This window comes from Mesoplodon bidens (assembly GCF_964165515.1).
Source record: "Mesoplodon bidens genome assembly, chromosome: 4".
NCBI lineage: Eukaryota > Metazoa > Chordata > Mammalia > Artiodactyla > Ziphiidae > Mesoplodon > Mesoplodon bidens.
This window is the reverse complement of record NC_138160.1, coordinates 57,143,803-57,171,520: the sequence shown is the minus strand read 5'-3', so window position 1 is coordinate 57,171,520 and position 27,718 is coordinate 57,143,803. Positions and strand designations below refer to the sequence as shown.

Sequence of the window (27,718 nt, the reverse complement as noted above, 5' to 3'; positions counted from 1 at the left end):
CTATTACATTTTTCAGAATGGTCAGACCTCTTAATTTATATACATAATAAACATGCTTCATTGGTCTCAGGGGGCTGATTTTTCTTGTTAAGTGAGAGACACTAATTTTTATAATATATGCTCTAAATTAGCACATGTAATTGAAAGGACGTCCAATAGTTTATGCAATTTAGTTAATGAAATTGCAGGAGAATACGGTCTTTTATGATGGAAATGTCTTGCTGAGTATACGGTCTCTGATTTATTAGGTAATTTTAAATTTTTCTTACTTTGGCTTTACTGCCTGAATGTCTACATAAAAGGAAACGAGAAAAATCTAAATTTATGAGTCTATATGACTTCAGCATTTGGTATGTGAAATTCTATTTAACCTTTTTGATATGAATAATATAGATATTATTCTGGGCAATTATTTTGATTCTTTTGACATTGAATTCTTTTTTGCTCTTTACATATGGAAACTGTTAAATTGGTCTTTCTTTGAAATGTTCTTTACAGCCAGGTCTAAAATTCAGTGGCCCACCACCGCCACCCTTCCCGTCATGCTGGCTGCCTCCATTTCCTTCTGGACCACCAGTAAGTGCAAAAGAATTCAGATTAAACTTTCCTTTCATACACAGTTTGGGATTTAGCAGAACATAGGTAGTTCGGAAATGTCACAGCCAGGTTCTGATGGGTAAAAATTCGGACTAAACTTCAGGATTTGTTTTGTTTTTTTTTTTTTTGGCTGCGTTGGGTCTTTGTTGCTGTGGTGCGGCTTTCTCTAGTTGTGGTGAGCGGGGGCTATTCTTCATTGTGGTGCCCAGGTTTCTCACTGCGGTGGCTTCTCTTGTTGCAGAGCATGGGCTCTAGGCGCGCGGGCTCTAGAGCGCAGGAGCAGTAGTTGTGGCGCACAGACTTAGTTGCTCTGCGGCATGTGGGATCTTCCCCGACCAGGGCTTGAGCCCGTGTCCCCTGCATTGGCAGGCTGATTCTTAACCACTGCGCCACCAGAGAAGTCCCAGGGTTTTTGTTTTTAATGACCTTCTGCTACCCAGACTCAGTCCTCTTATAGCCCATATTATTCATGCTTCTTTCCCGGCACCAGTTATCTCATTCTAAGGGAGATAGTGCCTATCCAAAAGGATTTAATTACACCATACCTTAGGATTAATGTTTTACCCTTCCAAGCATGGTCTGATCACGTAGACTGTCCAGATATCTAATGACAGACTTTTAGATATCAACAATAAGCAAAATACAAAGACACTTTTTGGCAGACTGCACTGGGGTGGGGGCAGTGCAGATGTTCTAGCCAGAACTTTTACTTGAAACGCTGTGTGGGTGTTTTTTGAGGAAAACTATAGAAGTATTTATCCTTGGTCTTTTACCTATAGCTTCATAATGGAACAGAAAAATAGGTCTAATGAAAGCAAAATGTTTAAATATTTTATGTGACCTGTTACCTTTTGATTCTTATTCAATTTAATTTTATTGGTCTCTTGTTGTTGTTACTGGTTGGTTTTCTCCAAATCCCAGATTTTTAAAAAAATTTTAACTAGGAGATGACATGGAATGTAGGGAAAGATACAACTAACATCCAGCATTCTGTACGTAAAATAGGTTTCCAGACCTTATGTTTTTGTCTACTGATTTTAAAGTGTATCCTTCTCCATTTCCAGATAATTCCGCCACCACCTCCTATATGTCCAGATTCTCTGGATGATGCTGATGCTTTGGGAAGTATGTTAATCTCTTGGTACATGAGTGGTTATCATACTGGTTACTATATGGTAAGTGATCACTCAGCATCTTTCCTGACAGTCACTTTGTGGTTTTGTGACTTTGTTTTGTTTGTGACTAAAAAGTGGTTTCTTACGTTAGGTAAATCCTAAGAGTCGAAAACTATAGGCAGGTTCAGTTCCAGACCACTGCAATGAAGTGAGTGTCACAATTAAGCAAGTCATGAATTTTTTGGTTTCCTAGTACATATAAACGTTATGTTTACACTATACTGTATTCTAGTACGTATGTAATAGCATTATGTCTTAAAAGCAGTGTACATACCTTAATTTTAAAATATTTTATTGCTGAGAAAAGCTAGCTACTATCTGACAACACAGGGTTGCCCCAGCCTTCAATTTGTGCAGAATACAGTATCTGCAAAGTACAATAAAGCAAGGTATGTCTGTACCTTACGGTTTTAAACAATACAGCTGAGGCTAAAATTACTCTTGTATTGTCCCCACTAAGTATTGTTGTAGTGCATTTAAAAATCTTTCATATTATTAGGTTATTTTTATTACAGTTGGCCCTCTGTATCCATGGGTTCTGCATCCAAGCTTTCAACCAACTGTGAATGTTCGAAGAAAAAAAATTCCAGAAAGTTCCAAAAAAGCAAAACTTGAATTTACTGCATGCTGACAACTATTTACATAACATTAGATATTATAAGTAACCTAGAGATGATTTAAAGTATAGGAGAGGATGTGCGTAGGTGACATGCAAGTACTGTGCCATTTTATATAAGGGACTGGAGCATCCGCAGATTTTGGTGTTCAGTGGCAGCGCGGGATGGGGGTGTATCCTGGAACTCATCCCCCCACTGCCATGGCTATCAAGGGACAAATGTGTACCTTTTCTAATTTAATGAAACTTTTTCTAAATTATTTTCCAATCTCATTAGTCTTTCTGTTTTGATTTGAAATAAAATGGGTTGTAGGAGATGGAAAAAGGAAGGATAATACCCCCCACTCCCCCACCCCACCCCACCCCCAAAAAAAGGAAAAGAAAGACAAAAAAATAGGTTATTTTTGTGCACAGTGAAAATCTGGTGTGATAAATGCCAAACTGGACCTTAGGGACTGAGGCTCCAAACTTTTCGTTTTATGCATCTATCTGTTGCAGACATGTTCTGTTGTAATTTAGCAGGAAATTTTAAAGTTTTTAAAAAATGAAACTAATATGGCATGCTAAGATTATGATGTGATACTTGAATTTTTAGTTAACTAATATATAGAAGAAATTAAACAACTGACTTGAAGATGTAATTTTATAAGTATATCATCTGTACATTCCTCCACCATTATTCTTACTTTAAAGCTACTCTTCAGCTGTTGTATAACCCTGATATATTTGTACGGTATGATGAAGTTGCCCTTTTAATGACCGTAACGATAAGGGAAACTAAATTAATAGATCGTAATGTGTTTTGAGACCAGTCATCTGATAACTTTCTAAGCTTCCCCCTTCTGCACTTCAAATTTCTCTGCATGTTTTCTGTAAATTATGAAATATAGTCGTTTCTCGGTATCTGCAGGCGATTGGCTCTAGGATCCCTGCAGGTACCAAAATTCAGGGATGCTCATGTCCCTTCTAGAAAATGGCATACTACTTGCATATAACCTACACCCATCCTCCTGTGTACTTTGAATCATCTTTAGATTACTTATAATACCTAATACAATGTAAATGATATATAAGTAGTTGCTGGTATGTAGCAAATTAAAGTTTTGCTTTTTGGAACTTTCTGGAATTCCTTTTTTCTAATATTTTTGATCTGCAGTTGGTTGAATCTGCAGATGTGGAATCTGTGGATACAGAAGGCCAACTGTATTTTGAAAAATAATTATAAATAAAGTATTGGCATAAGTTATGTTTATTTTTTAATTTTTTAGACAGGAAAGAGAGAGGGGGCAAAATTCATCCATAGTTCTAGTACCCAGATGCACCATATTTTGCCTTGTTTTCAGGTTCATATTATGCAAAGGTTCATGGCTTTGTTTGGTTGTTGTTGTTAGTGTAAACTTTTTATTGAAATATGCAAGCAGAAGAGTACACATATTAGAAGTCCACAGATAGATGAATTTTCACCAAGTGATCATATTTGTGTAATCAGCGCTAATATCAAGAAAAAGACCACAATCCTAAAGTTTCCTTTTATACCCTTCTAGGCATTACCAATCGCTTTCCTAAGGGTAACCCTTTTCCTGACTTATAATGTCATCAAATTTTTTAATTTTGTGAATAGAATCACACATATACTCCTTTATGGCTGGCTTATTTTGCTCAGCACTTTGTGAGATTAATCTACATTGTTGTGTGTGGTTGTAGCTGTATTTCATTCCATTGTATACATATACCATAATCTGTTTATTCATTCTAACCATTGACAGACATTTGGTTTTGTTTCCAATTTGGGGCTATTAAATACTTTTAATAATTAAGCTTTATTAAGGTACAATTTACATGGTATACAGGTTACCCATTTAAAGTGCACAGGTCAGTGGTTTTAGTTTTTATTATAGTCACAATTATGTAGCCATCACTATAATCAATTTTATTTTATTTCATTTCATTTCATTTCGTTTCATTTCATTTTATTTGTTTTTGGTCACACTGCACAGCATGTGGGATCTTAGTTCCCTGACCAGGAATTGAACCTGCACTCCCTGCATTGGAAGTGCAGAGTCTTAACCACTGGACCACCAGGGAAGTCCCTACAATTAATTTTAGAATAATTTCATTATCTACCCCCCAACCCTAAGAAAGTCAAATACCCTCATTTTCCCCAACCTCCCAGCAGTAGGCAATGACTAAACTACTTTCTATCTTCTTTTGGACTTGCCTATTCTGGACATTTTGAATAAATAGAAACCTACTATATGGGTTCTTTTGTGTGTATCCTTTTTCACTCAGCCTAATGTTTTCTAGATCCATCTGTGTTGTAGCATGTATCAGTACTTCATTTTTTATTGCCGAATAATGGTCTGTTGTGTATACCACATTTTATCCATTTGGGTTGTTTCCACTTTTTGGCTGTAATGAATAATGCTGCTATGTACATTCGTGTACAAGTTTTTGTGAGGATGTACGTTTTCATTTCTCTTGGGTATATACCTAGGAGTGGAATTGCTGGATCACATGGTATGTGAAGGTAACCAAACCAGAATACAAGTGTGTTGTTGTTGTTTTAATAATTTCAGACTTACAGAAAAGTTGCAAAAATAGTACAAGAATTTCCATGTGTAGGTTCCCCAAATGTCAACTTTTTACCCCTTTAGGTTTCTCATTCATTTCATTTTTCCTTCTCTCTCCTCTCTCTTTCTCTGTATCTATCTATATTTTCCCCCCGAAGCTATTCAGAATCAGTTGCAGATACGATGCCCCTAGCATTTAAATACACTATGTATTTCCTGAAAGCAAGAACATTCTTCTGTATAATCACCATATAGTTATCAAATCAGGAACTTAAATTGATTAATACTGATACTATGATCTTATCTACTGGCCTTATTCAGATTTTGCCAGTTGTCTTATGAGTGTCCTTTACAACAAAAGAAAGTTGTTTTTTTAATCTAGAATTCAGTCCAGGGCCACGTGTTACCTTTTGTTGTCAAATCTCTTTAGTCTTACATGACTGACTTTTTAAATACAGTTTTGTCCTCATACCATTTACATTGTTTTGTATCCTTTAAAAATATATATTTGTTAATTACAAGTGATAAACATAAAACCTTGTAAAATTTTCAAAAATTAAAGATGAGACAAAAATCCTGTTGGTGACCAAAGTCATGCCCATAAATTGGGAGACTGAGTTTGACATATGCACACTACTATATATAAAATAGATAACTAATAAGAACCTACTATATTGCACAGGGAATTCTTATTCAATACTCTGTAATGACCTATATGGGAATAGAATCTAAAAAAGAGTGGATATATGTATATGTATAACTGATTCACTTTGCTCTAGAGCAGAAAATTAACATTGTAAATCAACTGTACTCCAATAAAAATTAAAAAAAAAAAAAAAAAAAAAGCCAGGCCCAGTTTCTACCCTTCTCCAGAGGTCACCACTGATATTAGTTTGCCGTATAACCTATCAAAATCTCTTTCTCTGTGTTCAGGTATATATGAGTGCTCATGAGAAATGTACTGTTTTTATGTTCATCTTTCTCTATATAAAGACATTCTGTAAGAGTTTAGTTCAGGATTTCCCTGGCAGTCCAGTGGTTAGGACTCTGTGCTTCCACTGCAGGGGGCACAGGTTTGATCCCTGGTTGGGGAACTAACATCCCGCATGCCACGTTGTGCAGCCAAAAAAATGAAGTTGGCTTTTCTTACTCGTCATTCTGTTGGTGACCAATTTCACTAAATTTACTGACCATTTACTTCAACTATATTCTTTCTAACTTCCCTGGTGATCACATCATTTCTCTCCTCCGCTTCACAGACAGACTTCTTCAAAAAATTATCTCTAGGGGCTTCCCTGGTGGCACAGTGGTTGAGAGTCTGCCTGCCGATGCAGGGGACACGGGTTCGTGCCCCAGTCCGGGAAGATCCCACATGCCACAGAGCGGCTGGGCCTGTGAGCCATGGCCGCTGAGCCTGCGCGTCCGGAGCCTGTGCTCCGCAACGGGAGAGGCCACAACAGTGAGAGGCCCGCGTACCGCAAAAAAAAAAAATTATCTCTAGTTTTCCTCTTTACTTCCTTATCTCACATTCTCTTCAGGCCTGTCAGGTAGACTTCCGTCTTTCCTACTGTATTGAGATTTTTTTGTTTTTAAAGATTTTTTTTAAATTAATTAATGAATTTATTTTTGGCTGTGTTGGGTTTCGTTGATGCGTGTGGGCTTTCTCTAGTTGCAGTGAGCAGGGGCTACTCTTTGTTGTGGTGCGCGGACTTCCCATTGCGGTGGCTTCTCTTGTTGCGGAGCACAGGCTCTAGGCACGCAGGCTTCAGTAGTTGTGACGTGCGGGCTTAGTTGCTCCACAGCATGTGGGATCTTCCCGAACCAGGGCTCGAACCCATGTCCCCTGCACTGGCAGGTGGATTCTTAACCACTGTGCCGCCAGGGAAGCCCTGTATTGAGATTTTACCTCCAGATTGCTGACTCAGTGGTCAGTTCTCTGCTTTATGTCTCTAACCTCTCAGCAGCATTTTAATATATTTGACTACACTTTGGAAAGACTTTTTTCTCCTGCCTTCAGTAACACGTTTTAATCTACTAGTCTGATACCTTCTTCCTCAGCTGCTCCTTTTAGACTCCTTAAACAGCTTTTCCTCCTCTACCCAATATCTGTGTGGGATTCCTTATGCCCAACCAATAGCCCCCTTCTCTTCTCTAACTATAAACTCTCACTAGGTGACCTCATCTGCTCTAGGACTTAAAATGGCATGTCTGTACTGGAAGTTCTCAGATGTCTAGCTCTGAATTTGAGACTTGTTTATCCAACTGCCTATTTTCCCTCACCACATGGATGTCTGTTAGGTACATCTCAAACCAAATATAGCTAAAACTGAACTGTTAGTGTTATTTCATACACCTCTATTCCCACAGCCTTTCCATCTCAGTAAGCAGTAACACTGATGCACTAGCAACACCATTTTCTCAAGCCACAAATGTGGAGTTAGCGTTGATTGATTCCTCACTTTCCTTCACTTTTTTTTTTTTTTTTTTTTGCGGTATGTGGGCCTCGCGCTGTTGTGGCCTCTCCCGTTGTGGAGCACAGGCTCCGGACGCGCAGGCTCAACGGCCATGGCTCACGGGCCCCGCCGCTCCGCGGCATGTGGGATCCTCCCGGACCGGGGCACGAACCCGTGTCCCCTGCATCGGTAGGCGGACTCTCAACAACTGCGCCACCAGGGAAGCCCTTTTTTTTTTTTTTTCCTTCACTTTTTATAACCAATTTGTAAGAAAGTTCTGTTGACTATTTCCATACAGATCCTGAATCAATGCACTTTGATTTCTCTCCACTAATACCCATTCAAGATACTATCATCTTTTTTTTTAACCGAGATACATTTTCCAAATGTTCGTTCAGGTCCCCATTTCTTTTAATTGCATGGATGTACCACATTGTGCTTATCCATTCATCAGTTGATGAACATTTGGGTTGTCTCATCTTTTTGGCTACAATGAATAATTCTGTTATCAACATTTGTGTATAAAATTTTGTATGGACGTATGTTTTCAGTTTTCTTGGGTATATATTTAGGCATAGAATTGCTGGCTCAAAAGTTCGCTGTAGCGGAACCATGGTCAGGGAGCTAAGATCCCACGTGGCTCTCGGCCAAAAAACCAAAACATAAAACAGAAGCAATATTGTAACAAATTCAATAAAGACTTTAAAAAAATGGTACACATCAAAAAAAAGTCTTTAAAGAATAAATAAGTAAATAAATAAAGTGACTGCACCATTTTACTATAACCACCAGTGATGTGTGAGGGTTCCTATTTCTCCACATCATCACCAACACTTACTATTGTCTCCTTGTTTGATTATAGCCATCCTAGTGGGTATGAAGTGATATGTTATTATGGTTTTGATTGGCACTTCCCTAATGACTAAATGATGTTGAGCATCTTTTCATGTGCTTGTTGGCCATTTATATATCTTTTTTGGAGAACTGTCTGTTCACATCCTTTGCCTATTTTTTAAATAGGTTGTTTGTCTTTTTGTTGATGAGTTGTAATAGCTCTTTATATATCCTGGATAAGACATCATTATCTCTTACCTTACTGCAGCAGATCCCAAGTATTCTTTTTTTTTTTTTCCAAGTATTCTTTTTGCTTACGAAATTTCATGTCCCATCCTGCCAAATCCATTCTGAATACAGCAGCTAGAGTGATATTTTTTTTTCAAATATTTATTTATTTATTTGCATGGGGTCTTAGTTGCACCATGCGAGATCTTTAGTTGCACCATGCAGACTTCTTAGTTGTGGCATGTGAACTCTTAATTGCAGCATGCATGCAGGATCTAATTCCCCGACCAGGGATTGAACCCGGGCATTGGGTGCATAGAGTCTTAGCCACTGGATCACCAGGGAAGTTCCTCCACACTCTTCTTACTCAGTACACTCCTGCAACACTGACCTCTTTTCTTGCTCATGTCCAGATTTATACCTTCTTCTGGGCCTTCGTTATTCTTTAGTCTGGAAAGCTGTTACCCTGTATTTCACTTGTCTGGCTTGTTACTCAGATCTCAACTGAAATTTCATCTTCCTGGTTAAGCTAGAAGTGATCCGCCCTCATTCTCTATTATATCACCCCACTTAGATTCTCTGTGTGGCATTTATCGTTCTTGGTATGATTTTCTTTACCTGTTTATCTGTCTCCTTCCAGTAGAGTGTTGAGCTCCACGGGAGCAGAGTTCTTTAGCATCTGGAATAGTGCCTGGTTCATAGTAGGCCTGGTTCAGAATAAGTTCATCATTTGCTAAATGTTGAACATTAGCAAGTTTTTCCTCTGGTAATTAGATAACCATTCTTATATATAAAGCTTCTTGCAGATTGTTTCCTTATGACATCTGGAAGTATCATTATTGGGTCAAAAAGTATAAACATTTTATTTTAGTTTAGTTTTTAAACATTTTAGTAGCTTTTGATACTGTTGACTGCCTTTCCACAATTCTTTCTATATGTATTGCCACTGGCGCAACTTGAAAATGTTTGTTTTACCACAGCCTTAAATAGTTATATACCTTATTGCTTTCTTCTTTGATAACTCTAGCAGCAGTTAAAAAATATGAATGTTCTGACGTGTCAGAGTATATTTGATTTGAAGGATGACCTGGATGAAAATTAAAGTTGGTTAACTGTACTCATAAACATTCATATTTCACATACTTGATTGTACTGTTATTAAAACCTAGCAGATTTTCAACAGACTATGAACTCTGGTCCTAACCAACAAAATGCAGATGTTTCTGGTTTTTTTGTGAGTTCAAGCAGCAGTTCCTAGGAAAGCAGCCTTGTCCAGTATATTTGCCACAAATTTAGGGCTAAGCTATGATTAACTTGTTCCAGAGAAATGATCTTTACTTTTTGCAGTATTATTTGTATATCTGCATAAATTAACATATAAACCTATGTTCATATTCAGAAGTGTAAGCAAATTGCCATTTCCTAGATCTTGCATTTTTGTCTCTTGGAAATTTTTACCATTAAAAAGAAGAAGCTACTGTTCATTGTCATGTTTTCCAATAGCTTATGTGTGTTTTAGAGAGCGTTGCCTTCAGGTAGCGATTCTTAACCATTGCTCCACAGAAGCATACATGATTGACAACTTTTCCATTACCAACCTGTTCCCATAAGAGCAGCCAGACAGGATTTGGGTCTAGCTCTTAACCTATACATTTTTATTTTTCTAGAAATCCTAGCAGAATGCAGATGAATGAGAGTAATATTATTGAAATAACATAGCACAGGCTCTAACTGTGGTACTTATTAGTAACAAATCCCCTTTAATATATCTTGTGGCCTCAAAGATATAGAGTAATAGTGAAGTCGAAAGCTAGTATATATGTCGGGAAAGATAGAAATCATTGAGGCCAGAAGAGAGAAGAGAGGAGTAGGACATTCGTGCTAAATATGACCAGGAAAAACAGTAAATATTTGAGTCTTGATTTTTTTTAAGTTATAAAATATTTTTGTCTAGTGAGTACTGGTTTTTAATGGTTTTATTTTAATAAATGAGTATGACACATTATATATTTTATTTGACAGAAAATAAGATATATGTTGACTCAGGAACATCTTCAGACTTAGTGAAAGAAGAAAACTTTCTTAATTGCAGCCTAATTGTTTACTTTGGAGTCACTTTTAAAGTACATTTGAAGGCTGTAAACTTATTTTCTGATGACATTTTGTTGAAGAGAATTAATGAAATGTCTTATGTGAAACAAAATGTTCACGTCTGTATAAAATGTGTGTTCTTTTTTTTTTTAAACATCTTTATTGGAGTATAATTGCTTTACAATGTTGTGTTAGTTTCTGCTGTATAACAAAGTGAATCAGCTATATGTATAATATATTCCCATATCCCCTCCGTCTTGCGTCTCCCTCCCACCCTCCCTGTCCCTTAGGTTGTCACAAAGCACCAAGCTGATCTCCCTGTGCGATGCAGCTGCTTCTCACTAGCTATCTATTTTACATTTGGTAGTGTATATATGTGAATGCTACTCTCTCACTTTGTCCCAGCTTACCCTTCCCCCTCCCCGTGTCTTCCAAGTCTATTCTCTGTGTGTGCGTCTTTATTCCTGTCCTGCCCTTAAGTTCATCAGAACCATTTTTTCTTTTTCTTTTTTTTTAGATTCCTCATATATGTGTTAGCATATGGTATTTGTTTTTCTCTTTCTGACTTACTTCACTTTGTATGACAGACTCTGAGTCCATCCACCTCACTACAAATAACTCAATTTCGTTTCCTTTTATGGCTGAGTAATATTACACTGTATATATGTGCCACATCTTCTTTATCCATTCATCTGTCGATGAACACTTAGGTTGCTTCCATGTCCTGGCTATTGTAAATAGAGCTGCAATGAACATTGTGGTACATGACTCTTTTTGAATTATGGTTTTCTCAGGGTATATGCCCAGTAGTGGGATTGCTGGGTTGTATGGTAGTTCTATTTTTAGTTCTTTAAGGACACTCCATACTGTTCTCCATAGTGGCTGTATCAATTTACATTCCCACCAACACTGCAAGAGGGTTCCCTTTCTCCACACCCTCTCCAGCATATATTGTTTGTAGATTTTTTGATGATGGACACTCTGACCTGTGTGAGGTGATACCTCATTGTAGTTTTGATTTGCATTTCTCTAATGATTAGTGATGTTGAGCATCCTTTCATGTGTTTATTGGCAATCTATATATCGTCTTTGGAGAAATGTCTATTTAGATCTTCTGCCCATCTTTGGACTGGGTTGTTTGTTTTTTTGATATTGAGCTGCATGAGCTGCTTGTATATTTTGGAGATTAATCCGTTGTCAGTTGCTTCGTTTGCAAATATTTTCTCCCATGTTCTATGCTTCTAAATTCCTTTATTTTCCTTACAGGGTTTCAAACAAAGTCAAAAAGAAAGAACATGCTCACATTTCAATTAAGGAGTAAGTCTACCATCATTATAAAAGAGAATGTTACTTTTAAAATAAATTTTGTAGTTTGTAGAAAATATATGTTTAAAAATTGAAATATTGAAAAGTAGAAAAGTTAATGTAAAACAATATTAAAGACATTTTGATGCAAAAACTATTTCATAAAAGATTGATCTAAATCCCCTCTAGAATTCTTATGATGTCAAAGTATCATCTCAGCAAATACTTGTTGGTTGGTTGTATTGAAAGGAAAACATACCTTTATAATAAAGAGATCCTTAGAATCAGAGATGAAACTTTGCGTCACTGTAATCAGACAGTCAGACTTGCTTTTTCATTTGAGATGCAGTATGAAATACACTGTATTACCTATGAAGTGTTATGGTCAAAAAAGTTTAACTGGAATTTAAACAGACCTTTAGGATCTACTTTCCCATTTATCAGAAATACTGGGGATAGAGCAACAAGTTAAATGACACCACAAAAGAAATGATCAGACAGGTCCAGAACGTGGAATGTTGTAGAAGATAACTGGCCTCCTTTCTTCAAAAAGTCAGTGTCATGAAAGAAAAAATGACATGGAGTGGGTAACTATTCCAGATTAAAAGTGACTTGAGATATAACAGCCAAATACAGTGTGGCATCCTTCATTACTCATTAGACCCTGGTTTGAAAAGCTATTTATAAGGGTTGAGGAAATTTGAATATAAATTGGATTTTAAATGATATTAGATAACTATTGCTAATTTTATGAGCTGTGATAAGGGTGTTGTAGTTTCTGGAAGAATGTCTTTAAATTTGCATACTAAAGTATTTAGAAGTGAAGTGTTACAGTGTTTGTAATACATTTCTAAATGATTTAGCAAAATCTATATATGTGTGTGCATGAAGCATATATGGCTGTTATTGAATCTAAGTGGTGTTCATATGGATGTTCATTATACTATTTTTTTCTATTTTCTGTGTGTTTGAAAAGTACATAAGAAAAGTGTTCAGTATTTTTAACTAAATTAGTAAAATCTATGTGTCTATTATTGTATTCCCTTTTTACATATTATTTTACACTTTTGGTCCATATATTGGTCCAAATACTGATGTTTGTCATCAGTATTTTGTGCATGTGTGTGTATCTATATCCCCACTTAATATCACATTTTTAATGTTTTTACATCTTCTTTCTATCAGCTTGTTTGCCTGTATGTTATGCCGCTGTTCCTTTAGTTCAATAGCTTTTGGCATTCTCAATAACATTAGTAAATATCTTCTTACATGTAGTACTCGATTCTATTCTGTCATAGCGTTAGGGTAACTTTATGTGTTGCGACTATTTAATAAAAGGTTGTGGACATTATGATTCTTAGTGGATGTTTCCATGTTGCCTTGAAAAGCAAATTTCGAAAAACATCTTTTCAAAACCTATGCATTCCTGGGAGGGATATTTTTTTTTTTTTTTTTTGCGGTATGTGGGCCTCTCACTGTTGTGGCCTCTCCCATTGCGGAGCACAGGCTCCGGACGCGCAGGCTCAGCGGCCATGGCTCACGGGCCCAGCCGCTCCGCGGCATGTGGGATCCTCCCAGACCGGGGCACGAACCCGTATCCCCTGCATTGGCAGGCGGACTCTCAACCACTGCGCCACCAGGGAGGCCCTGGGAGGGATATTTTTTAAATTATATAAATCCTCACATTTAAAAGTGTAGTTACCTGTATTTCATTCTTTGATTAAAAGTCAGTTTTATTCAATTGAAGTTCTTCAGCTGGGTTATTCAGTTCATCTAAAGAGATGAATAGAAAAACTAGGCAGGGGATGAATTGGGCTGAAGTATTCCAGGCAGAGAATGCAAAAGCTAGAAGCATTAGGGCAGTGTGTTTCAAGGCCTAAGGCTAGCCCAAATGTCATACCACTGTTATCCATTCTCCATCCATATAAGTTCCTCTCTTTCAATCTGTTCTCTGCTTATTCTATTACATAGCTTTTCACAGTTTATTATCTTTTTTTGTGTGTGTGTGGCACACGGGCCTCTCACTGTTGTGGCTTCTCCCGTTGCAGAGCACAGGCTCCGGACGTGCAGGCTCAGTGGCCATGGCTCACGGGCCTAGCCGCTCCACGGCATGTGGGATCTTCCTGGACCGGGGCACGAACCCATGTCCCCTGCATCGGCAGGCAGACTCTCAACCACTGCGCCACCAGGGAAGCCCTCACGGTTTATTATCTTTATTGTTTATATATCTGTCTTTCCTCTGTCATTAGAGGCAAAGCATTACATCTCATTCTTCATCATGTCTACAGTATCTGGCACGGTTTTTTGAAGTCTAGAATGGGCTTAGAGCAGAGATTGGAGGGAATGTCAAAGAAGAGAGAAAATGAAGTCAAAACAGCTTGTTTTCTGGCTTTCACTATAGTAATTGCCCTTGTGGTTATGAAGAATCCTAGATGGAAAATCCCATGGTCTGTACCTATATTCAGAAGATAGGAAGTAGAAGGTGATATTTGAAGAGTATTTTTGCCATATTTGAAGAGTACCTTCATTAAGGGATCAGCCACAGATTACTTTATCTGAGTCATGTTGTAAGTTTAGCTTGTCTGTATGGTTGCCATTAACAGAAATAAACTACAGGGTTAATGGTTATGAACTTAAGTTATGTGTTGTTTGAAGCTCTTGGTGAATGGAAAACAATGAATTCAATTCAGAAATAAAATTCTGAAAGTTTAACTAAAGCAACTCCTGCTTCTGCAGAAATCCATGTTTATATACAGCAATCAGTAGAAGACATTCAGTATTCAGGTATTTCACAAAATACTTGGTGTTTTATCATTTTTGTGTATGAATTGTGGCCTTTCAAGAGGATTCAAGAACATTTTTACATCACTCTCATTTTTTTTCCAAATACTTTTTTCGAGGTTAATTTATATACAATAAAATGCACAGATTGGGATTGCCCTGGTGGCACAGTGGTTAAGAATCCGCCTGCCAATGCAGAGGACATGGGTTCAAGCCCTGGTCGGGGAAGATCCCACATGCTGCGGAGCAGCTAAGCCCGTGCGCCACAACTACTGAGCCTGCGCTCTAGAGCCCGTGCGCCACAACTCCTGAAGCCCGCGCGCCTAGAGCCCGTGCTCTGCAACAAGAGAAGACACTGCAATGAGAAGCCCGCGCACTGTGATAAAGAGTAGCCCCGCTCACCTCAACTAGAGAAAAGCCTGCATGCAGCAATGAAGACCAAACGCAGCCAAAAATTAAATAAATAAATAAACTTTTAAAAAATGCACAGATTTAAAGTGAAGAGTTTAATCAGTTTTGAGAAGGTATACCATTGTTAACTACATCAAGATAAAAGAACATTTCCCTCAGTCCAGAAGTTCCTTTGTACCACTTTCTAGTCATTCACCACACTTACCTATCCTGGCAATCACCATTCTGACCTCTGTGAATAAAGATTAGTTTTACTTAGTTTAGAACTGCAATCATACAGTATGTTCTCTTTTGCACAGGATTGTTTTAAATTATTATTACTCGTGGGTTCAGCTATTGTCCTGAGATTATATAATGCAACATATTTTGAAGACACCAAGTAATATAGTTGGAGAAGCTTTTGGAGAAACTAATTTCTTTTCTTTCTTTTTTTTTTAAATTTTTTTAATGGAAGTATAGTTGGATTTACAGTGTTTTAGGTGTACAGCAAAGTGATTTCAGTTATACATATACATGTATGTACACCCATTCTCTTTCAGATTCTTTTCCATTATATGTTATTATAAGATATTGAATATAGTTCCCAGTGCTATACAGTAGGTCCTTGTTGTTTATTTTATATGTAACAGTGTGTATCTGTTAATCCCAAATTCCAAACTTATCCCTGTTCCCCCTTTCCTTTTTGGTAACCATGTTTGTTTTCTATGTGAGTCTATTTCTATTTTGTAAATAAGTTCATTTGTATCATTTTTTTAGATTCCACATATAAGTGACATCATTATATTTGTCTTTCTCTGTCTGACTTACTTCACTCAGTATGATAATCTCTAGGTCCACCCATGTTGCTGCACATGGCATTACTTCATTCTTTTTAATGCCTGAGTAATATTCCATTGTATATGTATATACCACATCTTCATCCATTCATCTTTCAATAGACATTTAGGTTGCCTCCGTGTTATGGCTATTGTAAATAGTGCCACTATGAACATTGGGGTGCATGTATCTTTTCAACTTAGAATTTTCTCTACATATATGCCCAGGACTGGGATTACTGGATCATATGGTAGCTCTATTTTTAGTTTTTTAAGGAACCTCCATACTGTAGGAGAAAGTAATTTTCTGAGCTTCGAAGTTCTGATCCTTTCATTACTCGTTATTGTGACACATAAATTGACCTTTTATATTTTAAAATGGCATATAATTTAGAGTTGAGCTGCATTCCACTTTAAATAAAACTTGGTTTCTAGGCAGAAGAAGAAAGATGTGAAGCAGTGTACCTGAATATTAATGAGTCTTTGTGTTTAGATAAATACTTCTGGTTAAGAGTAAATAAAATCTTATATATATATATATATATATATATATATATATATATATATATATATATATATATATATAAAAGATAGCATAGCTTCCTTGTTTGATACCACTCAGTTGTTAGGGGAGCAGGGATTTGATTTGAAATTTGTTTGCGTACAAACTTCATGTTTTTTCCAGCTAAGGTGCTGAGCTGGAACGTTGTACATTGTTTGGTAAAATCTGGACCCTGTAGTGTCCCTACTCTTGCCATTACCTGTGGGTAGCATTTTGACGTCTAGGATATTGTTCATTTTACTTTTACTGTAAAATGTGTAATAAAAATTTAAATAACATTTATTTTAAAAGATCTTACTTTACAGAACTTGGTTTCAGCTCTGTGTTAGTTGGGTTTTTATTGTAAAGGAAACTAGAAACTCTCACATCATATTTTTCTTCCCTTTACAAGTAATAATAGCTATATTTTTTGAATGATTACTGTGTGTGGCTAGGCATTGTTATTTCATTGAATCTCTTTTTGAAAAATAAATTTATTTATTTATTTATGGCTGCGTTGGGTCTTTGTTGCTGCTCACGGACTTTCTCTAGTTGCAGAGAGCAGGGGCCACTCTTCACTGCAGTGCGCGGGCTTCTCATTGCAGTGGCTTCTCTTGTTGCAGAGCACGGGCTCGAGGTGTGCAGGCTTCAGTAGTTGTGACACATGGACTCAGTCGCCCCGTGGCATGAGGGATCTTCCCGGGTCAGGGATCGAACCCATGTCCCCTGAATTGACAGGCGGATTCTTAACCACTGCGCCACCAGGGAAGTCCCTCATTGAATCTTAATAGCACTCTCAAGTTAGTTACTATTATTCCCAAATGACTTGCTTTGGACCACATAGTAAGTGGTAGAACTCTGTATGACTTCAGAACTCTCTCCAGCTCTTAGCCCCCCAGCAACTGCTTCTGCCAGGCTCTGTGGTGTCTTGTCCTACACGTGCATAATTTAGGATTTGGGCAAGGACCTAACTGGGAATCCTACGCAGATTTCTGGGGCTCCTTTAAGTCCTTCCTCTCTAGACCTTACCTCCTCAAATTCCATCTGCTTTATTCCAGAGCCTAGACTCCAATCCCTGTTTCTTCCACCCACTCAGGAAGAACAGTACTCTCTACTCAGGCTCCGCCTTTCATGCTGCAGTTTGGAAATTGTGTCCAGCCAAAGGGGGTGAATGCAAAGCTCACCAGTTTCCCTTTCTCAAGAATCTCACCCTGTGCTCTCTGTTGCCCAATGCCTGGAAACAGTTGCATCATAAATTGTGCCCAGTTTTATAACCTATCACAGGAAAACAAGTACACTACCAGCTATTCCTCCTATTTTTAAACAAACATTTTATCATTTTTTTGAATACTTGGTTGGATGGCACAATTCATTGCATCACTTTTTCAGTTTGGAACAATTTTCAGTTGGATGATTTCTGAAAGATTAATCTGTTGTGATGGTTAAAACAAAATGTGCTAAACAATGATATTACACTCTATCTCTCAAGTACATAAGGTTCATATGTCAAATTCGGGGTTATTGGGATGTGCGTGTATGTGTGTGTGTATATATATATATACTTCTCTATGACAGTAGTAGGTCTATTTTGGGCTTTTTTTGTTTAACTATAGTTCCATAGAATTATTTTTGTGAATTGTTCATTAGTTTCATGTATTGGGCCTCATAATCTAATTAGTGCTGTAGATCATCATGTGTTGTCATATTGCTTCCCCAAAAGAATAAATAGTTACTAAAGCCCTCATCCTTTACACTTATCGTAATTAGAATATCGACTTGTTATAGTTTATTTAAATTATTTCTTTCTCCATTGTTATTCATGTTATAAAATAAAAGTTCTAAAATAGTTTGAATCAGTTTTTTGTTTGTTTGTTTATTTGTTTTGCGGTACGCGGGCCTCTCACTGTTGTGGCCTCTCCCGGTGCGGGGCACAGGCTCCGGACGTGCAGGCTCAGCAGCCATGGCTCATGGGCCCAGCCGCTCCGCAGCATGTGGGATCTTCCCGGACCGGGGCACGAACCTGCATCCCCTGCATCGGCAGGCGGACTCCCAACCGCTGCGCCACCAGGGAAGCCCTGAATCCGTTTTTGAACATTATTCAGTTTATTCTTTTAATTCTTTTTGTGTGTGTGTTTTTCTTAAACTACATTGTTGTCTGTTATGTATAGCAATCTGATAGGAAAATATATTTAAATGAAAAAAGGAAGATGCAGAACTGTGTGTATTATGCTTCCTGCCATTTGTGTAAATATACATTTACATATATGCATGTATGTGCATTGATTATCATCTCATGGCAATAGTCTAGTTACTACTGAAGAGGGACTAGAAGACACAGGGATGTGAGGGAAACTTCACAGTATACCTTTTTGTATTTTTTCTACTTTTGTGCTGTGTACATTTACTGACAGTAAAAAAATAAATATGTAATTAAGTTAAACTTGGTAAGATATTGATATATCATCTTACTCCTTTAAATTTTTTTCTTAATATTTTTTTATTGAAGTATAGTTGATTTACAATGTGGTGTTAATTTCTGCTGTACAGCAAAGTGATTCAGTTATATATACAGTTTTTTTTTTTAATTCTTTTCCATTATAGTCTATCACAGGATACTGAATATAGTTCCCTGTGCTATACAGTAGGACCTTGTTGTCTATCTATTCTATATATAAAAGCTTACATCTGCTAACCCCAACCTCCCACTCCATCCCTCCCCCAATCCCCTCCCCCTTGGCAACCACCAGTCTGTTTCTATATCCGTGATTCTGTTTCTGTTTCATAGATAGGTTCATTTGTGTCATACAGTAAGTCCCCTACATACGAACCTTCAAGTTGCAAACTTTCAAAGATGTGAATGTGCCCCTCTATGCCAGCTGCTGTACTGTACTACTGTGCTTTTCAAGGTACTATACTGTAAGATTAAAAATGTTTTATTTTGGGGGACTTCCCTGGTGGTGCAGTGGTTAAGCATCTGCCTGCCAATGCAGGGGACACGGGTTCGAGCCCTGGTCCAGGAAGATCTCACATGCCGCGGAGCAACTAAGCCCATGTGCCACAACTACTGAGCCTATGCTCTAGAGCCCGCGAGCCACAACTGCTAAGCCTGCACACCACAACTGTTGAGCCCACGTTCCACAACTACTGAAGCCCGTGTGCCTAGAGCCTGTGCTGTGCAACAAGAGAGGCCATCGCAATGAGAAGCCCGCACACCACAATGAAGAGTAGCCCCCGCTCACTGCAACTAGAGAAAGCCCGCGTGCAGCAACGAAGACCCAACACAGCCATGCATACATACATACATACATAAAAATATTTTTTTAAGTTTTATTTTTTGTTCTTGATTGTTTTTTATGTATAATTTGTGTGAAAAGTATTATAAACCTATTACAATACAGTACTATATAGCCGATTGTGTTAGTTGGGTACCTAGGCTAACTTTGTTGGACTTACAAACAAATTGGACTTACGAACGCGCTCTTGGAACAGAACTCATTCATTATGCAGGGGGCTTACTGTATTTTAGATTCCACATATAAGTGATATCATATGGTATTTGTCTTTCTCTGTCTGACTTACTTCACTCAGTATGATACTCTCTAGCTCCTTACATGTTGCTGCAAATGGCATGATTTCATTCTTTTTAATGGCTGAGTAATATCCCATTGCATATGTGTACCACATCATCTTTATCCATTCATCTGTCGATGGACATTTAGGTTGTTTCCATGTTTTGGCTATTGTGAATGGTGCTGCTGTGAGCATAGGGGTACATGTATCTTTTTGAATTATGAACTTCACAGTATACCCTTTTGTATTTTTCTGCTGTGTACATTTACTGATGATAAAAAATAAATAATATGTAATGAAGGTACACTTGGTAAGCTATATCTATCATCTAACTGCTTTAAACTTTTTTATTTTTCCATTTTTATAGGTAATTCGTATAGTGTTTTATAATAGGTAAGTACTCTTTCCTCAGTATTTCTTGGAGAACACTTCATATCAGTATGTAAAACTGTCTTGTTTTAAACATATGCAAGATATTCTTATATACAGATGTGTACCATACTTATTTGATTGAGCTCTTACAGATGGAAGTATAGGTTGCTTCCAGTTGTTTGCTATTTAATACTATAGTCAGTGTTCTTTTACATAATTCCTTTTGTAGATGTCTGAATACATCCTTAAGATTATCTAAATAGATTGAATTAGAATCAAGACTTAGATTCTAGAATTAGAACTCCTGGATTGAAGAAGATACACATTTATAATTTTAAAAGATTTTTGCCAAATTGCTCTCAGTAGAGATTGTATTAATTTCCATTTCCACCGACATTGAATGAGAGTCTGTTTCCCACAGTCTAGCCAATAAGTTATCAGACCTTTGGATCTTTTTCAGTCTAATAGTTGGAAATGATTGTCTCATTGTATTTATAATTTATTTATCTTATTATTGTGAAGTTCAGCACCTTTTCTTGTGTTTAAGAGAACTGTGGGGCTTCCCTGGTGGCGCAGTGGTTGAGAGTCCGCCTGCCGATGCAGGGGACACGGGTTCGTGCCCCGATCCCGGAAGATCCCACATGCCGCGGAGCGGCTGGGCCCGCGAGCCATGGCCGCGGAGCCTGTGCGTCCGCAGCCTGTGCTCCGCAACGGGAGAGGCCACAGCAGTGAGAGGCCCGCGTACAGCAAAAAAAAAAAAAAAAGAGAACTGTGTATCTTTTCTTTTCTGAAAACTTTAAAAACATCACCTTTGCCTACTTTTCAACTGGGATGTGTGTTTTTCCTTTTTGATTTGCAAGAATTCTTTGTGCTCTGAGTTACAAATACTTTTCTCCTAGCTTGTCATTTCTTTTGACCTTGCTTATGGTTGTAGTGGTTGTCATTTTGACAGAAATATTTGCTTTCTGTGTAGTCATAGTGTTTAATTTTCATATAGTCAGAATCATCCCGCCTTTTCAGGCTTTTCTTCTAATGCTTCTACTGTTTAATTTTTTTCCTATATCTATATGGTAATTTTTCCATTATCATTTTAGATATTTTTGCTTCCTCTTTTCAACTTTTGCTTATAAAATTTTATCTACAGATGATCCTCATTATTCATAGATTCTATATTTGCAAATTTGCTAGCTTGCTAAAATTTATCTGTAATCCCGAAGTCATTATTTATGGAGCTTTCACCATCATTCATGGACACGTGCAGAGGGTGAGAAATTTGAGTCACCTGACAGACATTTTCAGCTGAGATAAAGCTGAAAACGTGGTGCTCTGTTTTCTTGTTTCAGCTTTCATACTGTAAACAAAGGTCATTTTCACAATCTATTTAGTTCTACATTTTTTACATTTTTCTGTCTTTTGCGCCTTTTGACTTCACTCTTTAAAATAGCCCCCAAGTATTGTACTGTAGTGATATCTAATGTTCCCAAGTGCAAGAAGGCTGTGATGTGCCTTACAGGGAGAATACATGTGTTAGATGTGTTCAGGCATGAGTTGTAGTGCTGTTGGCCATGAGTTCAGTGTTGTTGAATCAACAATATATATGAAATAGTGTGTCTTTCAACAGAAACACGCGTAAGGTTATGTACTGATGAGCTGGTAATGTGACCAGAGGCTTGCAGGAACCTAGCCCTGTGTTTCTCCTAGGAGTAATGGCTCCGTATTCACAAATTCATTGTTTGTAGTGACTTTTAAAAACATAACTGCCATGAATAATGAGAATTGACTCATGTAATTTCAAGTCATTTTACAGTTTACAGAATAAAGAGATAGTGAAAACAACTTTGTTAGCAATTTCAATGAGAATTTAAATACAGCAAACCCCAATTTTTTTTAACATTTTTATTGGAGAATAATTGCTTTACAGTGGTGTGTTAGTTTCTGCTTTATAACAAAGTGAATCATTTATACATATACATATGTTCCCATATCTCTTCCCTCTTGCGTCTCTCTCCCTCCCACCCTCCCTATCCCACCCCTCTAGGTGGTCACAAACCACCTAGCTGATCTCCCTGTGCTATGTGGCTGCTTCCCACTAGCTATCTGTTTTACGTTTGGTAGTGTATATATGTCCATGCCACTCTCTCACTTTGTCACAGCTTACTCTTCCCCTCCCCATATCCTCAAGTCCATTCTCTAGTAGGTCTCTAAGAAAAAAAAAAATGTCATGAAGAACCTAGGGGTAAGACGGGAATAAAGAAACCCCAATTTTTATTATGTATTTTCCTAGTGTTGAATGTTTATATATATCTCCAAATTAGATAATATTCTTTGAATGCAATTAACTGTTCATTGGCTATTATGCATGAACCTGAAATATACTTATCTTATAAATACTGACTCTAATAAATTTCTTTTTTTTTGAATTTTTGAATTTTATTTTTTATACAGCAGGTTCTTATTAGTCATCCATTTTATACACATCAGTGTATACATGTCCCAATCGCCCAATTCATCACACCCCCACCCCCCCGTGGTGTCCATACGTTTGTTCTCTACATCTGTGTCTCTATTTCTGCCCTGCAAACTGGTTCATCTGTACCATTTTTCTAGGTTCCACATATATGCGTTAATATACGATATTTGTTTTTCTCTTTCTGACTTACTTCATTCTGTATGACAGTCTCTACATTTTTAGACATTTAGACATTTAGGCGTTTAGACAGACTCTAAATTTTAAATGCACCTCTGCTATGTTCTAGCTTATCATTACCTTGATTCTTCATGCACTTGGTTCGTCAAAACAGTACTTTTGAAAGCTTCTATTTGTTGGAAAAAGACAGATGATAGCTATCCTCTGTGTTGCCTAATAGCAAAACATTTCATTTTTTTATAGATACCAGTTAGAATGATCTTATTGTTTTTCATTTCTACATATTTATTACCTTCCAGTTACTTTGTATACACATCTGTCTTCCATATCCGTCCACAAACTGTAAGTAAATTTTAGTGTACAAGCATTATGAAAGATGAAAGAATATTGTCACATGTCCTTTTAGCAAAATGGGATGGTTCAGGTTTTTAATCATAAAATATTATATAATGAAGTCCTTCCTGTTGAAGGACTAACTAAATTATACCATATTTTCTTTTTTGCCATGAGAAATATATCAGTTCCTTAATTTACAAAACAGAAACAGACTCACAGACTTAGAGAACGAACTTACGGTTACCGGTGCGGGGGAGGGGGAGGAAACAGATAGTTAGGGAGCTTGGGATTGACATGTACACACTGCTATATTTAAAATAGGTAACCAACAAGGACTTACTGTATAGCATAGGGAACTCTGCTCAGTATTATGTAACAACCTAGATGGGAAAAGAATTTGAAAAAGAATAGATACATGTATATGTATAACTGAGTCACTTTGCTGTACACCTGAAACTATCACAACATTATTAATCAACTATACTCCAATATAAAATTAAAAGTTTTAAAAAAAAGAAGGATATCATTTCTTGAGTTTGGGAAAATTCACCTAAGTAGAATATGTCATCTGAAGACTCATCATCTGAGACTTTACTTATATGAACAATTTCACCATTATTAGTCCAGAATAAAGACCAAAATTTTTTTCTTAAAGGGTTAGATACTAAATATGTAAGGCCATAGTTTTCCAGCCGCTGGCCTAGATGTAACTCTCTATCCCTTTACATTCATCTTCTAATTGCTTTAATAATTTTGAAATGACTTTCTCTGTCGATTTTGTTCGCTCTGCTATTATGGACAGAAAATGAAAAAGTCTGAATTCTCAACTGTGTTCAGGGAAAGCTTTAAAAAAAAAGAGAGAGACTACAAGGATCGTATCTCCATACTTCCATTAAAACTTCTTGAAAGATAATCCAGTACTTTGGACAACAGAATAAGAAAACTGAAGGATGGTGTAATAGTGATGCTTTATTTCGCTGCTAATGATTTATTTCATCATCATTTTAGGTGATTCCATCCTTTCATGTCCTTATTTTAGTCTTTTTTTTCTTATGCATAGCTAGAGGTCGCTGGTGAATGCTACGTATTGCTACGTAACAAATTACCCTAAAATTTAGCACCTTAAAACAGCAAATATTTATTTATTTATCTTTAGTTTCTGTGGGTCAGGAATGCGGGTCAGCTGAGGTGGGTGGTTCTCCTAAGGCTGCAAATCAGGTTGTCAGCCTCAAGGCAATAGTCATCTCAGAGTTCTACTGGGGCTGGAGGATCTGCTTCAAGCTCACCCAGATGGTTGTTAAGAGGCTCTCTTGCTACCTGGGGTTCTCCATAGGCAGCCTGAGAGTCCTCAGGAACTGATAGTTGGCTTCTCCAGAGTGGGTGATCCAGTACAGAATGAGCAACAGCACACATACTTTTATTTACAACTTAGTCTCTGAATCACACACCATCACTTCCACCTTTTTCTATCCTTTTGACGTAAGTGCAGCCCACAGCCAACTGGAGGGGATTAGACAAGGGCAGGAATCATTGGGGACCATCCTGAAGACTGGCTACCACAATGAGTTAAAATAAAATATATCCTGGGATGAAGAATAACAAAATGTTTCAAGATAAGGGATAGTAAAATCACTAAGATTCTATATTATAGATTTATAAAAGAGTCCAGTAGAGTTACAGCATACTTGCAAGATAGGAGTTTTGTTTATTTTTTAAAATAAATAAATTTTCTCTTTGTTCTTTGGCAGACCTCTAAGAGTGAGTCATGAATGTAAGGACAAATAGTTAGAACTGATCAAATAAGAAACTCAAAAATTGGGAATTCCCTGGCGGTTCAGTGGTTAGGACTTGGTGCTTTCACTTCTGTGGCCCAGGTTCAATCCCTGGTTGGGGAACTAAGATCCAAAAAAAAAAAAAAAAAAAAAAAAACTCAAAAATTAAAATTGGGTTCATTGGGCCCAGATGATATACTCGGGATTAATTTCCACTTTCTGCTTTCCTTAGAAGTTTTAAAAATTTTTTCTTCCTATCTGTTGTTTATTAAAATGGATATTTCAGGACCATAAATTTTTCTCTGACAATTTAGTTGTATTCTGTAGAATTCTTATTTTCTAGATATTCCAAATTTCAAAATTTTTTTAACTCTAGAAATGTTTTAATTTCAGGTTAATTTCAATTAATTTCAGTTAATTAATTTTTAGGTTAATTTAAATTTCAGTTAGGTTTAATTTCTAGTTTTATTGTAGTTATAGAATGTTTGTATTGTTCTAATTACTATTTTTTAACACATAGTTTTGATCATTGTTTTTAATATATTTTAAATTGTTAGATCAAATACCAGTGCTCCTTAAGAATTTTTTTAAAAAATACTCTTGCCCATTTATTCCTTCAAATGAATTTCACAATTAATTTGTCTAAATATCTAACTATCCCATAAAGATTGAAATTAGTATTGTTTTTTACACTAGCATATTTTTATTCTAATTTTATTTACCATGATGCGTGTGTTGCTTTATGTTTTCTTCTTTATGATTTTATAAGAAAATAGATTTTTAAATTTCATAATTGTATGTAGACTTTTTTATCTTTCAGATTCAGGTGCAGCTCTCTCCCAAGGAGGATGGTATATTGATGTGCCCTGGTCGATGTGAACAGAAGTTTCATCATTTTCTTCATGAACACTTGGATGGGTGCGTGTCATCTTCATTTCCCCTTGTTGCATATGACTCATGCTTAAATAACCAGTTAGCTATTTGGAGGGAGTAATCAGTTTGAATAACTGAACAATGGAAATATGAGTGATTAAAAGAAATTCAAGGTCACACACAGTGCAGAAAGTCAATCTGTCAAAATCACAGCTGAACCCATTTGTATATTGTAACTTTCTTAGTAAGTATGTTAAGATTTTTATCAATGCCTTTAAAAATAAATAACTTTTTTTTTTTTTAACCTTGACTATCTGAATATTTTTCTTTGGAATATATACGGTAGGTTGGAGTCTTTCTAAGATGTAGAGAAAACTACTCAGGCTTATTTGGGTAAAGGGCAGTATTGTAAAGATACAACCAATTGTAAAACAATGTTGCTGATGATCCAAGGTTAGGGAACAAAGCCTAGCTGAAGCTGAATGTCAAGAGGACTGGACCTGGCCAGTCAGGAACCAAGGCTGGGTTCTGTTGCTTGGATGTCATATTGTCATTCTCCTCCTCCACCTTTTCTTATCTGTCTGCCTCTCTTCTAGCCTCCTCCACACCCTCCTCATGCGCACTGCCTAACATGATTGCCCAGGCCATTCTCTCTTCATCATTACCTTGCGGTTCCATCTACCATCCATTTAACTATATGTGTCTCTCAGTTCAGATTCTCTGGAGAAGTAGAACATAGTACTGTTTTAGTTTAGTCTAAAGGATTGGTGTTCATATGCCTGAGATTCTCCCTAGTCCATTTAGCTGTGGGAGAAGATGCTAATATGTAAGTTATATTTCTTTCAGAGGTTTTGCTTGGGCAAACTTCATGTGCCTAGCATATTAGTAGCTGCCCAGTCTTTTTTGAATAAATAAGTGAATATTCAAGTGCCTGGTAAGTAAGCTTCGCAGAATGGAATGTTCTATGGCTTAAGCTTTTTTGTACAGGGTAAGTAGAATTTTATCATTTTTCATGACAATTAGCTAATATTTTATATTAATTGCCTAAAATATGCCAGGTTAAATTTAGCTATGAAGGTAGCTTATTTGCTTTCTAAGATTTTTGGATGTTACCTCCCTTAATATTGTACCTAATACAGTTGGAGAGTAGTTGTAGGTTCAGGAAAGTCATTCATTTCAGCAAATATTTATTCAACTTTGTGTCAGGCACTGTTCTAGGTGCTTGGGAACAAAACAGATGAAAGTTCCTGCTTAGAGTGGTGGGAACTAGCTAGCAAACAAGTGAAATTTATAAGGTGGCACATAGGGATTCATGTCGCAGAGAAAAGGGAAACAGGAAAGGGAGCTGGCAGAGTGGGACTGGAAGCAGGGATGCTTTTTAAAAAAAGAACAGGGAACTCTAATTGAGGTGACATTTGAGCAGAGATCTGCAGAAAATGAGAGCCATTCACTTAAGTGAAGAACCTCCCAAGCAAAGAAAATGGCAGGTGCAAAGGTCCTGAGACAAGAGTGTGTTTAGCATGTTCAGGGAACAGCAAAGAAACCAGCTTGGCTGGAGTGGAAGTGAGCAAGGAGGAGAGATTAAGGTCATATGTAGGCCATTGCAAGGTCTTCAGCGTTTCTTGGGAATCCATTGGAAGGTTTTGAACCAAAGGTGTTGCATGATCGGATGCAAAAAAGAGGCTTCTGGGGGGAATTCCCTGGGGGTCCAGTGGTTAGGACTCTGGGCTT

At 37.1% G+C, this 27,718-nt stretch overlaps 1 protein-coding gene across 6 annotated transcripts in view; it reads left to right on the top strand.

The window, feature by feature from the left end:
• LOC308616972 (survival motor neuron protein-like) overlaps positions 1-26,287 on the top strand; it is a 45,106-nt gene extending 18,819 nt beyond the window's left edge. For 2 of the 6 annotated variants that reach the window (XM_081233561.1, XM_081233560.1), the window contains 3 exons: positions 499-576; positions 1,662-1,772; positions 25,935-26,287. In XM_081233561.1, coding sequence (XP_081089687.1) covers positions 499-576; positions 1,662-1,772; positions 25,935-26,108 — 363 coding nt within the window. In that variant the 3' untranslated portion in view covers positions 26,109-26,287. Of the gene's footprint in view, positions 1-498; positions 577-1,661; positions 1,773-11,830; positions 11,995-14,769; positions 18,290-20,354; positions 20,381-25,934 lie in introns of those variants that run through there. The other 4 variants (XM_081233564.1, XM_081233562.1, XM_081233565.1 and 1 more) reach the window with 4 other exon arrangements.
• Positions 26,288-27,718: the final 1,431 nt, after the last annotated feature.